Source organism: Magallana gigas, chromosome 10 (genome assembly GCF_963853765.1).
Source record: "Magallana gigas chromosome 10, xbMagGiga1.1, whole genome shotgun sequence".
Lineage (NCBI taxonomy): Eukaryota > Metazoa > Mollusca > Bivalvia > Ostreida > Ostreidae > Magallana > Magallana gigas.
The window spans coordinates 21,789,890-21,804,404 of record NC_088862.1 but is presented as its reverse complement, the minus strand read 5'-3'; the positions used below and the strand labels follow the sequence as shown (position 1 = coordinate 21,804,404).

The 14,515-nt window shown below is 34.0% G+C and overlaps 2 protein-coding genes across 3 annotated transcripts in view; one reads left to right on the top strand and one right to left on the bottom strand.

Annotated features, from left to right (window-relative positions):
- LOC105317104 (uncharacterized) overlaps positions 1-14,515 on the bottom strand; it is a 125,265-nt gene that overhangs the window by 96,085 nt on the left and 14,665 nt on the right. The window lies entirely within an intron of this gene.
- LOC117683784 (uncharacterized) lies at positions 5,615-6,522 on the top strand. The gene is made up of 3 exons (XM_034453628.2): positions 5,615-5,734; positions 5,935-6,031; positions 6,246-6,522. The coding sequence occupies exons 1-3, from the start codon at positions 5,671-5,673 to the stop codon at positions 6,520-6,522; spliced, it is 438 nt and encodes a 145-aa protein (XP_034309519.2). The 5' UTR covers positions 5,615-5,670.

Here is a 14,515-nt window from a genome sequence, read left to right as displayed (position 1 = left end):
CATTAAGTAAACGTGAGCGACCAAGACCAAGCAATTCCTTTTTAAACAAAAAAAAAATTAAGAGTCCTGAAAATCGTGATATTAATATCAAACCTGGTAAATCTGCGTGTTTTCGTGTTTCTGACATGCATCACACGTTTTCCTTACTTTTATACTTAACAGTCTTCTTTATGCAATTCTTTTTTTTCTACGAATATTATGAAATATTTTGTTGCGTTCAGTTTCACTTAATCCAATTGATTTAATACTAATGTTATTCTATATCGTGTGGCACTCTGTATTTTGTGGAATGGTTTCTGTCTCAGGGACTGTTGATAAGACTGTAACATTCCGTGTAAGTCACCCACAACGTGCTGACAGATCCCTAGTATCTGTCAGGCGAGGTCTCTGAGAGGTAAAGCTACATATCTCCCGTCATCATAGAGCAGCAGTGTCTGTAGATCTGTCAGTGACTGTAGGCACTGGGACCAGTTACCTAGCCTATAGCTATTTAACACGCTTAACATGTCTGTCATTATATAGGGTGATATACTCAATATATGTAAACCATTGTCTTTAACTGCTCTTTGTTCTAAAATGAATTCCTGAATGTAATAAACATCCTTGCCAAGATGTACATAAAATACCCAAGCTTTCTTCATACGTTTAGACAGAGACCAACCAGCCACACATCCATTGTATCTTACTCGGTCTATTCCCTCATATAAGATATAGGACTTAGTGAGACTTGATTTAACCAGAGCTGTAACATGAAGCGCCTCATTATATCTAAATGTTCTGTAGTAAAACTAACCAAGATATAAAGATTTTTATATATGTTCATAGGCCATTTCAAAATCCTGGGTACGGGGGATTTGGCAGGCTTTGTTCGCTCTTTTCCTTTTTGATTACTTTGGTGTCAGTCCCATACTTCCTTTATCTACTTAAAATTAGAACTTTCATCCGCTCCCCGGTTTCCGATATGTCGCGTATGTCGTAAACCCCGCAGCGGATCGAACTTCTAATTTTTATTGGATTGTATGTTTATCCGTATATTTTTAGAAAACAAAGCTATAAACAAAAGAAAAAAACCAGTACATGAAATTTATTAAACATAACAAAATCTACCGGAACAAATGCAAATTAAAAAAAAAAGTATTCAAATACATGTACATCAGCTGAATTCCACACGCAGTTGACATGATTGCACTTTGGCTATTTTATAAGTGACAATTTTGATTTTACAACCAATTAAGCATGCAGGATATACAGAAAGGATATAACAAAATAATTGATATTATTAAACAAATATAAAAATGAATTTACAAATGGATTTATTCCAGGACAAAGCAATAGCAATGTACTGGAATGAAAGAGGTATAACCTAAAGAGTACAAATTAACAGGACGCGACACTGAAGTTCTCTTAAATATTTTAAACACAATTTTCTTCGCGTGCAAGGTTCGCAAGAGCTTTGTCGGAAATATTTCTCACCGAAAAAACAGACATTTAATGTCTCTTGTAAATCATTGTTCAGATTATTTACATCTATATCCCGAAAAGTAGTCCCTACATTATATCTATCTATCTATTTATCTATCTATCTATCTATCTATCTATCTATCTATCTATCTATCTATCTATCTATCTATCTATCTATCTATCTATCTATCTCTCTCTCTCTACTAGTATCTATCTATGTACAAAATAGTACATGTACATGTTACAGTAAAACCATGTAATAAATGAATGAAATGAATATTGCCATTTTTTAGAAGACTTCCACTAAGTTTTACAACTTTGTGTCATTTAAGTGTGCGACCAAGACCAGGAAATTCTTCTTTTTTTAATCATACAATAACGAAGTCCTGAAAATCGTGATTTTATATAACAAACCTTGTAAATCTGCGTGTTTTCGTTTCTCTCACATGCATCATACAATCAGCAAATTACAAGTTTTCCTTACTTTTATAATCATTGGCTCAAGACATCCACCCAAACAATTTGTAATAATCAAAAAGCAAGATGTAATTGTAAATTATTAAACAGTCTTATTAATGCAATTCTTTTTGCAATGAAAATTAAGAAAAATTGTGTTGTATTCTATTTCATGTAATTCAAATTGATTCATTATTAATGCTTATCTATATTGTGTTGCATTCTGTATTTTGTGCCATAGCTTTTGTTTCAGTGACTGTTGATAAGACTGTAACGCCCAGTGTAGGTCCCCCACAACGTGCTGACAGATCCCCAGTATCTGCCACGAGAGGTCTCTGAGATGTAAGACAACGTATCGCCCGTCGTCATAGAGTAGCAGTGTCTGTAGGTCTGTCAGTGACTTCAGACACTGGGACCAGTTACCTAGTCTGTAGTTGCATAACACACTTAACATGTCTGTCATTAAATAGGGGGAAATATGCAAAGCATTTTCACCGCTGTCGGTACCTGCTTTTTGTTCTTACAAAAAGTCCCTGGATGTAACCAGTTTTATAAGACGAATATCACAAACTCAAGTTTTCTTCATACGTTTAGACAGAGATAAACCAGCCACAGATTCATTGAACCGTTCTCTTTCTATTGTGTTATACATTATATAGGGCTCAGTGAGTCTTGATTTAACCAGAGCTGTAACATGAAGCACTTCTATATCGACATGTTCTGTAGTAATACAAAGCAAGATACAACAAACAACACACATCACCCACTCTATCTGCCAGCTTCAACAAGTTACAATTAAGTCTGTCTTTTCCGTAGTCTTTCTTATTTGTACTATCTAATGAAGTACTAATACTGAGATTTATGAATATTGTGTCAACTAAAACATCTGCCGTACATTTCAGTAACGTTAATGTTTCATATTCTGTATGTGATTGATTTGAAAAAATTATCATGTACTTCTGAGTTAGATAATTCTTCCATATCTATGTCTTGAAATTTTTTTCTGATATATTTCTGTTCTGATACAATCATCGGTATCAGCAACGCTCTTTATTTGACCTAAAAGTGGTTCTACTCTGACAAGACAGTTACTTATAACTGGTTCAATCATTACTCTGATCGTCGGACTTTGAAACAAACAGGTCACACCCATTTCGTAACACATATTAAGCTGTTCTAATAGACACTTTCGAGAGTGTTTACATCTAACTGTAGACAATTTACTAGCAAACATGTTGTTCTGGGGAACAAAAAAGTTTGGAAACACACCACGATGAACGCATTGTAACAAATATTTAAAACATTTCCAGAAACAATCCGAAAATTATTTGGACACCATCTAATATGTCCTATTTTTATTTTTCTATGAAAATTTATATAATTTCAATTTCTTTTTTAAAGATAACCATTATCACTAATAATCAGAGTACTAAACAGATGTAGCTTTAAAAACATTACATCCAGAGGCAGAATTATTCTGATTGTACCTAACTGCAATAAAACAAAATAATGACTGTTAACAATTCACGTATAGTTTTCTCAAATCCAAGATGTTTTCATTACTTCTTTTTTTAAGTATTGAAAGTCTTTAGATAAAAATCACTGATAATAAAAGATCACAAGGGTTGTGATTATCAGAATAATGATCAATGTTTATTCCTGTTTTTGTTGTGTTCCAGGAGGAGATTGGGGTTGAGAAAGACGAAGATTACCAGCTGTCCTCCCTCTGCAGATATTTGATGGACCATTAAAATAATGAGAGAGAGAGAGAGAGAGAATACTAGTATTGGGTGGAGATGTACATATTCATTGTTTGGGCCCAAAAATATAAGATGATATAATATATCAGGCCTCATTCAGGATGCTTTAAACCCGTTTGATCCCACTTATCAATATTCCATTCGACACTAAAAGAGGAATAACTCGAATTCCGATATGATAACTGAATACAATATTTGACCCAATGACTGTCAATTTCGAATTTTGTTTTGTCTTAATCTTGTGGATTGTGAAAAATGTATTTTATAAAACCATTTGTGTTCATGAAAATAATGCAATAACCTGCTCAGACATGTTGATGGCCATGGCAATGATTTTTTTGTTTTTTCTACGGTTTAGTTATGTTTAAAAGAAAATAAAGAGTTATAAAAAAATTATGAACTCTATTTTATTTTACTGATGACTTGCATGGATGTAAAGATTACGGGCATGTAGCAAATAACCTTCATAGGGAGAAGGTTTTGCAAGGCAATGAAACTGCTAACATGTAAAATTTTCATAACACCCCCCCCCCCCGAAAAAAAATTAGATTCACTCCAGCTCCCTCTTGCATACAAGGTCATGTACTAATGCAGCTTCCTATGATTACCAATAATGATCACGTGTCATTCAAGTCCTATCACTACATGTACCTCAAATACAGCAATTAATTCTCTAAGAGGAATAAGATTAGCGAGTATGTATATGTGTATAATGTAATATATATGTATATAATGTAATATACATTAAGAGGGTTCGGCGGCCGTAGCCATTCTTAAACTCTTAATCTCCGAGGACTGAGGAGAAGAGTTCTATATGTATATAGGAAAACATTCAAATTCTAACGCTAGATTATTTTGAATTTTTTTTTTCTTCAGAAAACGAGTCATTTATTAAATGGCTAAATAAAAAAATAATATATATTGTAATTAAATGTCGAAATTGAAAATTAATATTCTGACGGCCAATTTGTTTATCATCGAACTTCCTTAACTGAAACTTCTTAAGGTCAATCAATCTTTCGTGCCTTAAAAAAACATTAAAATATTAGAGTGACATTTTTTGGAAACCAAACTAAAATTGAAAATGGCCACCCATTTCTGCATAGTCTTGCGAAAACTTTCTTTAGTTTAATTAATCGATTTTGTTAGATACAGTCACAAGTTCCTGTGTACATGTTGTTTTATCACGGGGAAACTTGTTGAGAATATTGTATCGAATTTATTATTTGTATTAAAAAAAAAACAGCCAGGAAACTGCGGTACGGGTAATATATAGGAACACTTAGATTTTATATATAAGATAACGAACCCAACTTGAAGACTTAATGGTAAATAAATGTAATGATTAAATTAATAAGATTAGTTACATGTAGCAATAAATGTATAACTATTTACCAATATCATAGAAATTCAACGCGCGTGTTTCATCGCAAGCGCCGTTTTTTTTAGATACAGCAATGTACAATGACACGATACTTAAAGCTCCAAAAATGTAAAGATATATAAAAAAATTGTACATGTATACAATTGTTGAAAATTACGATGTCTATTTATAGGTTTGCTTATATGCATGGAAATTATATTGTATGCAAATAATAGTACTGATTGTCTGCTTGTATAGCATGCAACGAACAAAAAAATGAAAGATATAAAATTACTTCATTAAAAAAATTGTAATATGATAATTATTATTAATCACATAATTTAATGTGATTAAATATAGCGTTCCGGGTTGCTAGATTTCTTGATGCCATTTTGAGAACGAGGACATGATCAATAGCTGAGAATAAAGCCTCGTTAATTAAGCATGGGGATTATTATCCTCAGTAAATGGATTCCAATTAATTATAATACACCTTTATAATACGCCTGATTAAATACTCACCAATTAACAGATTCATTGCTATTTGATGATTTGAGTAATTATTACCTCACTGTTGATTAATACTTTTTATTTATATATGTCCTGCTTTTTTTCAGAATTAATTGCGAAATGGACTTCTCTAGAAACAAGACTTCATTCATAATCGAAGAATGGAACACTTCAAATATACCGGGTAAGTTTCTCTGATGAAAATGTAATATTTCAATCTAAATATTGAATTATTTAAAATCACGATCAAATTTAACAATAGTAAAACCAGCTTTTACAGCAATCAAACTTATATTTTCTATATTACATGTAACATGATCATTATCTAGAGCAATTAGGAGCATATATTATAAAAATGGAATTTTCTTATTGTTACATATTCAGGTTTGGTGGGAGCCATTTTATACACCGTGGCGGCAGCTTTCCTATGTGAAGCCTTACATGTGTTCATCAAAGTCCAAGAGCTCAAGTTGCACAGCAGGTACCCCCCCCCCCAAAAAAAAACAAAAAACAAAAAACAACCCTTTCCTTTGGAAAGGTGGAGACGATTATAATGATGATGATGATGACGATGATGATGTCTTATTAAATTAAAGTTTTAAACAAATGCATGCAATCATTTGATCGACATTAAACAATATAAAAATTAAATAATCTAGATTAAGTTCTACATGCTTTAAAATCTATTTTCACAGGAAACACAAAGTCCCGGTACATTTGGGTCTGTCCACGTGTCACGTGGTCCTGACAGGGCTACGCATCAGCCTCGTTCTCGCTGTGTTGTCCGGAAACATGTGGGTGTGGATCTCACTGGGAGTGGGTGCTGGGACCGGCTATTTCTTTCTGAGACCGTGTCTGAACAGCGCAACATCCGGGGTATCAGAAGATGATGACGTCAACGGACATGCTTGTGCTCGATTGAAGACAGTCCGGAAATTAGGTCACTACAGCGTGCACAAATCGGCTCAATAGATCTGCCTTGCACAGGAGGGGAAACGTGACGATTACTACAAACTGTCGACAGAAAACAACAACAATAGTGATACAAACAACAGGTTCGACACGGACAGACAGACGCAGCCATTACTCCACAGAGCTCCACAAAGTGCAGAGGTACCGACACTCAAGGAAGAGCACTCCTCCACTACCTTCCTCCCGAGCGCGCAACCCACCTGCACAATACAGAACATGAGCAACGAGGAACGATGGGACTACATCCGGGAAACTTTCCAGAAGCTGTCCCGCTCTCACCTGTACGCCGGGCTGGAGAGACGCCGGATGCAGGATTAGAGTTATCTCCCGTGTCAGAGCCCGCGCAACACTATCCAAGACCACTGGGAGAGTTCCTTCGATGTATCCGCCGTAAACTTTAACGATCTGCTGAACGAGGAGTCGTACCGGGCGCAGGAAATCGCCCAGGGATTCTGAGGGCGATTGCTTGAGTCAATAAGAGTGTCCGGCCCACGGGGCAACCCCCACAGCATATTTATTAAGGTGTCCATCCATCCTGAAGGTGTCATTGATAGGAAAAGACATATCAACCTATAGCATATTCCTTCAGATACCGGGACCCGGCGTTACAAATTTCTGTCATGTGTACCCTGAAATATGAAGTTTTGCCTAAAAATTTTTTTTAAAAATGCTATGAACTTGTCTTAAATTACGAATTAAGTTAAGTAATGCGTTGAGTGACCTCAATATGTTGGGTTCGATGGGACATTATATATTATAATTCAGGGGTTATCCCTCGGTAAAGAAGCCGATGTGCTGGTGAAGTTCACTAACACTCTAAAGCACAGTCACATTTTCCAAATGTCTCATGCATGTTTATGTACAAGACACAAATGTGCGGATCTAGGTCTTGACCCCCTACTGGCAAATTTAAATTTTTAAAATTAAGCAAAGAAGTTACCGAAAATAAGCATCGGCCTCAAGCAGCAATATTCTCTAGGAGGAAAAAGTCAAGTCACCTGTTGCTACATGTATTGAGTTATTTTATGTTTTGTATAAATTATAATAATTGTTAATTCATTGTTATTTTCTACCCGTTTCTTTGCTTTTTATAGTATGTTTAGGAGTGAGAGTTTAACATTTTAAATTAAAAAAAAAAAACCAGAAGAGGTCAAAGGAAAGTGATATAGATGATATCGATGTCGTGTGTAAAACGTTGCAATGAGTTTAACGTTTGTGCCTGTTCTATTTATAATCTTAATTTAAATTTGTGTTCAGACATATGTACCTTTGATTAATTTATTTTTTGTCTATATTGAATAGTTACTACATGTATTTATACTAATAAAACATACTTTAAATTAAAAAAAAAAAACCAACTGCTATTCGTTAACTCTCGATTGTGAGTGACAAAATACCCCCCCCCCCAAAAAAAAATGTATGTAAGAATGGTGTTATGTTGGGGTTATTTTAATGTTACAATAAGCAGTCTAATTGTAGTGAACAATTATTATAAAATCATAACAATGCATAAATCAGAAAAAAAAAACAGCATTTTGGAATATATTAGTTCGTCCTTGTCTTTTACACATATACATGTACATGTACTGTAGTTTCGAAGTTTTACATGTATATGTATATCGGATCGGTATACAATCGAGGATAAAACTATATAATAGAAAAAACCAAAACAATAATTTATTAACTATAGTTACAAAATCTACAGAAACAAATGCAAACTTAAAACATGTTTTTAAATATAACAACTGAATTCCACACGCAGATGATATGAATGCCCTGTAGCTATTTTATTTGTGATAGATCTAAATTTAATCAACTTTGACATACAATAAGCATGCATGCAAGGTATACAGAGAGGATATGACGTAACATATGATATAATAAAAAGACGTAAAAATAAAATCATTATCTTATTGTCAAAGCAACAACAATGTACTGTAATAGAAGATGTTTAACATAAAGAGTAAAAAATCTAACGCTTGATATGACGCTTCATACAATTTTCCTTAAATTCTGTAAACCAACTACTATTCGCGTGCAAGGTGCGTGAGAGCCTTGCTGTCGAGAATATTTCCCGCTGAGAATGTAAATCATTGTCCAGATAATTTACATCTATTTCCCGAACAGTTGTCCCTGCAAATCTATCTATCTATCTATCTATCTATCTATCTATCTATCTATCTATCTATCTATCTATCTATCTATCTATCTATCTATCTATCTATCTATCTATCTTTTTGTCTGTCTGTTTGATTAAATTTCATCTTTAATGCACATTTTGTACAAAATAGTACAGGTACGTATTTCAGTAAAAAGCACATAATAAATGATGAGATGAAAATTCTCATTTTATAGAAGAATTTCACTAAGTTTTACAATTTTGTATCATTAACGTGTGTGACCAAGACAAAGCAATTCTTTTTTGAAAAAATACATATAATAACAAAGTCCTGAAAATCGTAATATTACACAATGTATATCAATCCTGGTAAATATGCGTGTTTTCATGTTTCTCACATATCAAGTTTTCCTTACTTTTATATTTAACAGTCTTCTTTATGCAATTCTTTTTTTTCAACGAATAATATGAAATATTTTGTTGCGTTCGGTTTCTCTTAATGCAAATTTATTCAAAAGAAATGCTATTCTATATTGTGTGGCAATCTGCATTTTGTGGTATGGTTCTTGTCTCAATGACAGTTGATAAGACTGTAAAGCCCCGTGTAGGTCCCCAATAACGTGCTGACAGATCCCCAGTATCTGCCATGAGATGTCTCTAGATTCTAAATCTACATATCTCCCGTCATCATAGAACAGCAGTGTCTGTAGGTCTGTCAGTGACTGTAGACACTGGGACCGGTTACCTAGTCTGTAGTTACATAACATACTTAACATGTCTGTCACTACATAAGGTGAAATTTGCAAAGTATCTTCACCGTTGTCTTTAGCCGCTGTTTGTTCTAGAACTAGTTCCTGAATGTAATAAACATCAACATGAAGACATACATCGTATACCCAAGCTTTCTTCATACGTTTAGACAGAGACCAACCAGCCACATATTCATTGTACCTTTCTCGGTCTACTGTGTTATACAGGATATAGGGCTGATTGAGGCTTGATTTAACCAGAGCTGTAACTTGAAGAGCCTCTCTATATCTACATGTTCTATAGTAATACATACCAAGATTCAACAAACAAGACACATCACCCACTCTACCTGCCAGCTTCAACAAGTTAACATTAAGTGTATCTGATCTGTAGACTTTTTTGTTTGTATTACTTGATAAACTACTAGTACTGAGATTTATGAATGCTGTTGCAACTAAAACATCTGCCGTACAGTACTGTGATGTGAATTTCTCATATTCTGTAAGCGACTGGTTTGACACAATTAGTATGAACCTCAAAATTAAATAATTTTTCTTTATGTCTTCTTCTGGAAAACTATTAGATTTTACCTCTTCTCTGATACAAGAATCTGTATAAGCGGCATTCTTCATATGACTTCGAAGTGGTTCTATTCTGACAAGACTGTTACATATAACTGGTTCAATCATTTTTCTGACCGTCGGACTTTGTAACAAACAGGTCACGCCCATTTCGTAATACCTGTTAAGCTGCTCTAACAGACACTTGCATGTACGCACACCTTGAACTGCAGACAATTTACTGGCAAACATGTTGTTCTGTGGGATAAAAAAGTTTGGAAACACACCACGATGAACGCATTGTAACAAATATTTTAAATATTTCCAGAAACAATCGAATAAGTTATTTGGACACCATGTAATATGTCCTATTTGTATCAGCCAGAACATCGTTGTCTTCACAAAATATGAACACAGGAATGGTTCTTCTATGTCAAGATTGATGACTTCCTTTAGAAATATTTTCAAAAGTCCGTAACACAGAAATTGCGTATAATTCATAGAACACACTAGTTTTTTTTCTGCCTGGGAAAACGATAATCTCCAATCAAGTTCATTTTCATCGCCCGCTATTTTAAGTCCAATGGGCACAAAATGACAACCATTCCTAAGAATATCATCAAACACGTCGTTTTGAGGCCAGTTATGCAGAATGCGTCTTTTTCTCCAATAACAGGTTAATCGTGACCAGTGGGAACAATGTAAACAAAGAGCATAGTCAGTTTCTAAATTTTCAATGAAATCATTTGCACAAGGACCATGGGTTTTTGCATTTTTAGTGATGTTCATTTCATTAAGCATAGTCAACAATCTTTGTCTCCACCTCATACATGATATGTACATGCCGTCATTAAATGGAACAATTGACGATTCAATTGATCTATCTCGTGGTGACGTCAGAAGTTGTAGTCTGACAAACCCAGGTGATGTATCAGTGTCCTCCATGAGAATAATGGAATGTTTTGACAGATCATAAACACTGGACTGTGATAAGTCAGTAATTACTTTATGATTGGTATGCCAGAACATCATGTCCATGTCAGAAGATTTAAATCTAGAACCTTCCCTATAACTACCACTGATCATATTTCGCATACCATTATATACCTGTACAGGTTTCATTATCATCTCCGCCATGTCCATCACCTCCCTCCTGACGGTCACCTCTGTCGGTGTCCCTATATAACCACACAGACCCACGTACAGGGCCTCAGACACACGGCAATTGTCAGACATTCCGTGATTTGAACTTTTGTCCAATTATCTCATGTTTCCTTTATAATATTCAACAGAAATTATTCGCCATTTCCATGTATCACACCGTCATATAAACCTTTGTTCTTGTTTACCGATCGTATACCCGTATTTTGAAAATTTCCAGTCTAAAAATAGCAATACTAAAAACTAACCTTGATTTTTTTTAACGAATATCTACTTTCTCTTTAGATGTTTACCAATCGTATATATGCCCGTATCTGAAAAACAATGTAATAGCAATAATAAAAACTATATCTTTTTCGCTTTAGATTATCTGACAAATTATTAACGACAAGAGTTTCTGTGATGAAAGTTTAACCCAAAGTCGAATCTTAGTTTTTCCTTCTTTTTTTTTAAATCTAACTGAGATAACTTTATTTTTTGCTACAGAAAATAGAAAAAAAATATATGATTTTCCAGACGATAATCACGCTTGTTTTGTACGTTAGTATTCAATAAGAATTAATAACGATTTTAGCTAAGGTTTCATTAATTTAAAAAAAATCGAGTTTAATGATACGAATTAAACAATTCATGCATTAACTGGATAATATAGTGGTTTAAATTACCAACCGCACAATGCTAGTATCTGATCAATATTTGTAGAAAAACCTATATTAGGCACAGGTGGACTCCCCAAACAAGTCTTAAAATCTAGTACTTTGTCTCTATCAATACATATCATCACAATCCACAGCTTAAAAGCTGTTTACAAGTAAAAATGTGGGACAGTGACTCTAAAATCTAAACAATCTTACACATGTGTATTAACGAAGTCTTCAGTCGGTAATGTCAAAGTATACACATTACACATTATTATGAACACCATATAAAGCCCACTTTTAGGTGTAATTAGGAATAGACAATTTATGGCAAAGGAGAAAGGCCATTGGGCCACATCACTTATCTCAGCAACTCCTTCGAATATAAATATATGAACATTTGCACTAGTCTGGGATTAGAATTTTACTCGCTTATGCTTAAGATTTAACCCCAAAAAATTTAACCTGAGACTGGCAAAATGAAGCCTGAATGTACGTAAAGCAAATTTTACTTCATTTTTATTTACAATATATTCAAAACATACTCTTCAAAAAATAAAAATTCCTACGTTCAAACTTGGTCACAAAAATATTAGAAAAGCACCGAGGTCTGAGAAAAATTGAATTATTCATTTAATGTAAATATAGAGTTATTTCTCTCTCTCTCTCTCTCTCTCTCTCTCTCTCTCTCTCTCATATATATATAAATAATCAGCTAGATATTATTCCGCACTAGCGCGGAAAATTAACACTTTATGTTACGTGATACAATGTTTCTTGTAGGATCTTGTAGGAATATATGTGCATGGCATTTTTTTTGCTTTTTGATGTAGCTAAAAAATATCAACCTTTTTTAATTTAAAACCAATGAGTAGGTGCATAATGCGTCGTATACCTTTTTTCTAAATTTCGTTCTTTACTTCAAATCTCACTATAATTAGTATCACTGTCTTAAATAAGAATTTCAGGTAGAAGACCCTCCACCCAATTCGACTTGTTTTATGGATACATAATCTTTTCATTCATACGTTTTACATGTAATTACATGTACCCCATTCCAGACATTTCTATTCATCACGCATTCAAGAAATGAATTGGCTCATTTTATTTATTCAACATTTGCCATATCTGAATTTCTTTGTATATACCCTAAATAAACTTCCAGTAAATATGTTTACTCTTCAGGTAATCATTGAATCCTATTTCATTGCAAGAATATGTTTTGATGCAAACTCCAACAGACTTGGATCCACCAAAGCAGTTCCACCACCTTACTCTCTATTTCGGGCTGGTATATATAAAATAAAATCAGCTTTTAAAATTTGATTTTCAATAATTTTTTATCAGGTAAAATTCAATTATAGTTTACGGACATCAACTCACACGTAATGAAATACCAAAGGTGTAAGCAAGTACTCTGGTGCAGGCATTTCGTAGTTTTTATTTTGGCAAAATGTCCTAATTTATAAGTAAACACTCTGATTTATGTTTGAAAATACCTGACAAAATGGATATAGATTGAATAATGCATTGCATGGAAAATCTCTCTCTCTCTCTCTCTCTCTCTCTCTCTCGATAATCAATTTATAATGTGACTCACATGTGCTTGAGGACAGGATCGACCCCCGGGCCCCCACCCTCCCTGCCTCAGAAAATAGACCCCGAGACTTTATTATTATTGTTTTCATTTAATTATCCTTCTATGACCTATTTCTAATCTAATTTATACATTAATTACCCAAAATTACCTAAAACAAATATTTTTAAAAAATCAGACCCTCTACATGTATAATACAAGAAGGTTGCTTACTTAGTCTACCAGCCGAGAGGCACTGCCGATGAATATTTGTTGAAATGTTACAGTACTATCAAACTACATCTACCAGTAAAAACGGTGACCTCATTTCGTAGCCCGACAATTCCCTTCACTGAATATCTGCATGACATGCCCGTGTAAATACATTTATTAGGTAAATAGGACCATTTTTACCGACAAGTTGCAAGTTTTGAACCGATCCATCTAGAACCAACGGAAGTGAGGGTTTATCGCAAGGAAGATAACTCCTAGAGATTTACGAAATTGCATGGCAAACTCGTAAAAAGTACAATTCATAAGAAGTATGAATTCTAATCAAGCCGCGAAGAACTGGAAACTTTATATCGTCTTGGGAACTGGAAAATCTAAAAGAAGGCACTCATACTGAGTTTATCACAATGGAAGACATAAAAGAGAAAAGAAAGAAATTAATGTTACCAGTTATCTTCCTTGTGATCAACCCTTACTTCCGTTGATTCTAGATGGACGAAGTTAGCAACCATCTTGCATTATATACACAGAGGGACTGATTTTTTTTAAATGTTTGTTTTATGTAATTTTGGACAATGAATGAATAAATTAGATTATAAATATGTTATAAAAGGATAATTTTATAGAAAAGAAAAATAAAGTCCCGGGGGTCTTTATATTAGGGCGGGGGGGGGGGGGGTCGAACCTGTCCTCAAGCACCTGTGATGTGACTCCTGTAAAAAAAGACGTACACCGAATATTGATATTTTTAAAATATCGCAAAGTGTATGATTGGTCCCCCTTATTATCTTAAACACTTAATTCTCTAAGATCTACGTTATTTAGATTCCGTCATTTTTATAACAAGTTTTGCAAGGTCGGAAGTTGGTCGGTAAGAGCGCTTTTGCCGTCGCTTTCTTGCTAATCGTGTCCCAAAAATACATATAACAAAAACAAGTATTCCTTTTAAGGGAATGGT

Bases quoted from the DNA above. Each gene is read 5' to 3' on its own strand.
- LOC117683784 (XM_034453628.2), top strand. From the start codon at position 5,671: ATGGACTTCTCTAGAAACAAGACTTCATTCATAATCGAAGAATGGAAC. The intron at 5,735-5,934 runs GTAAGTTTCTCT...TTACATATTCAG, and splicing joins GAACACTTCAAATATACCGG to GTTTGGTGGGAGCCATTTTA. The intron at 6,032-6,245 runs GTACCCCCCCCC...CTATTTTCACAG, and splicing joins GAGCTCAAGTTGCACAGCAG to GAAACACAAAGTCCCGGTAC.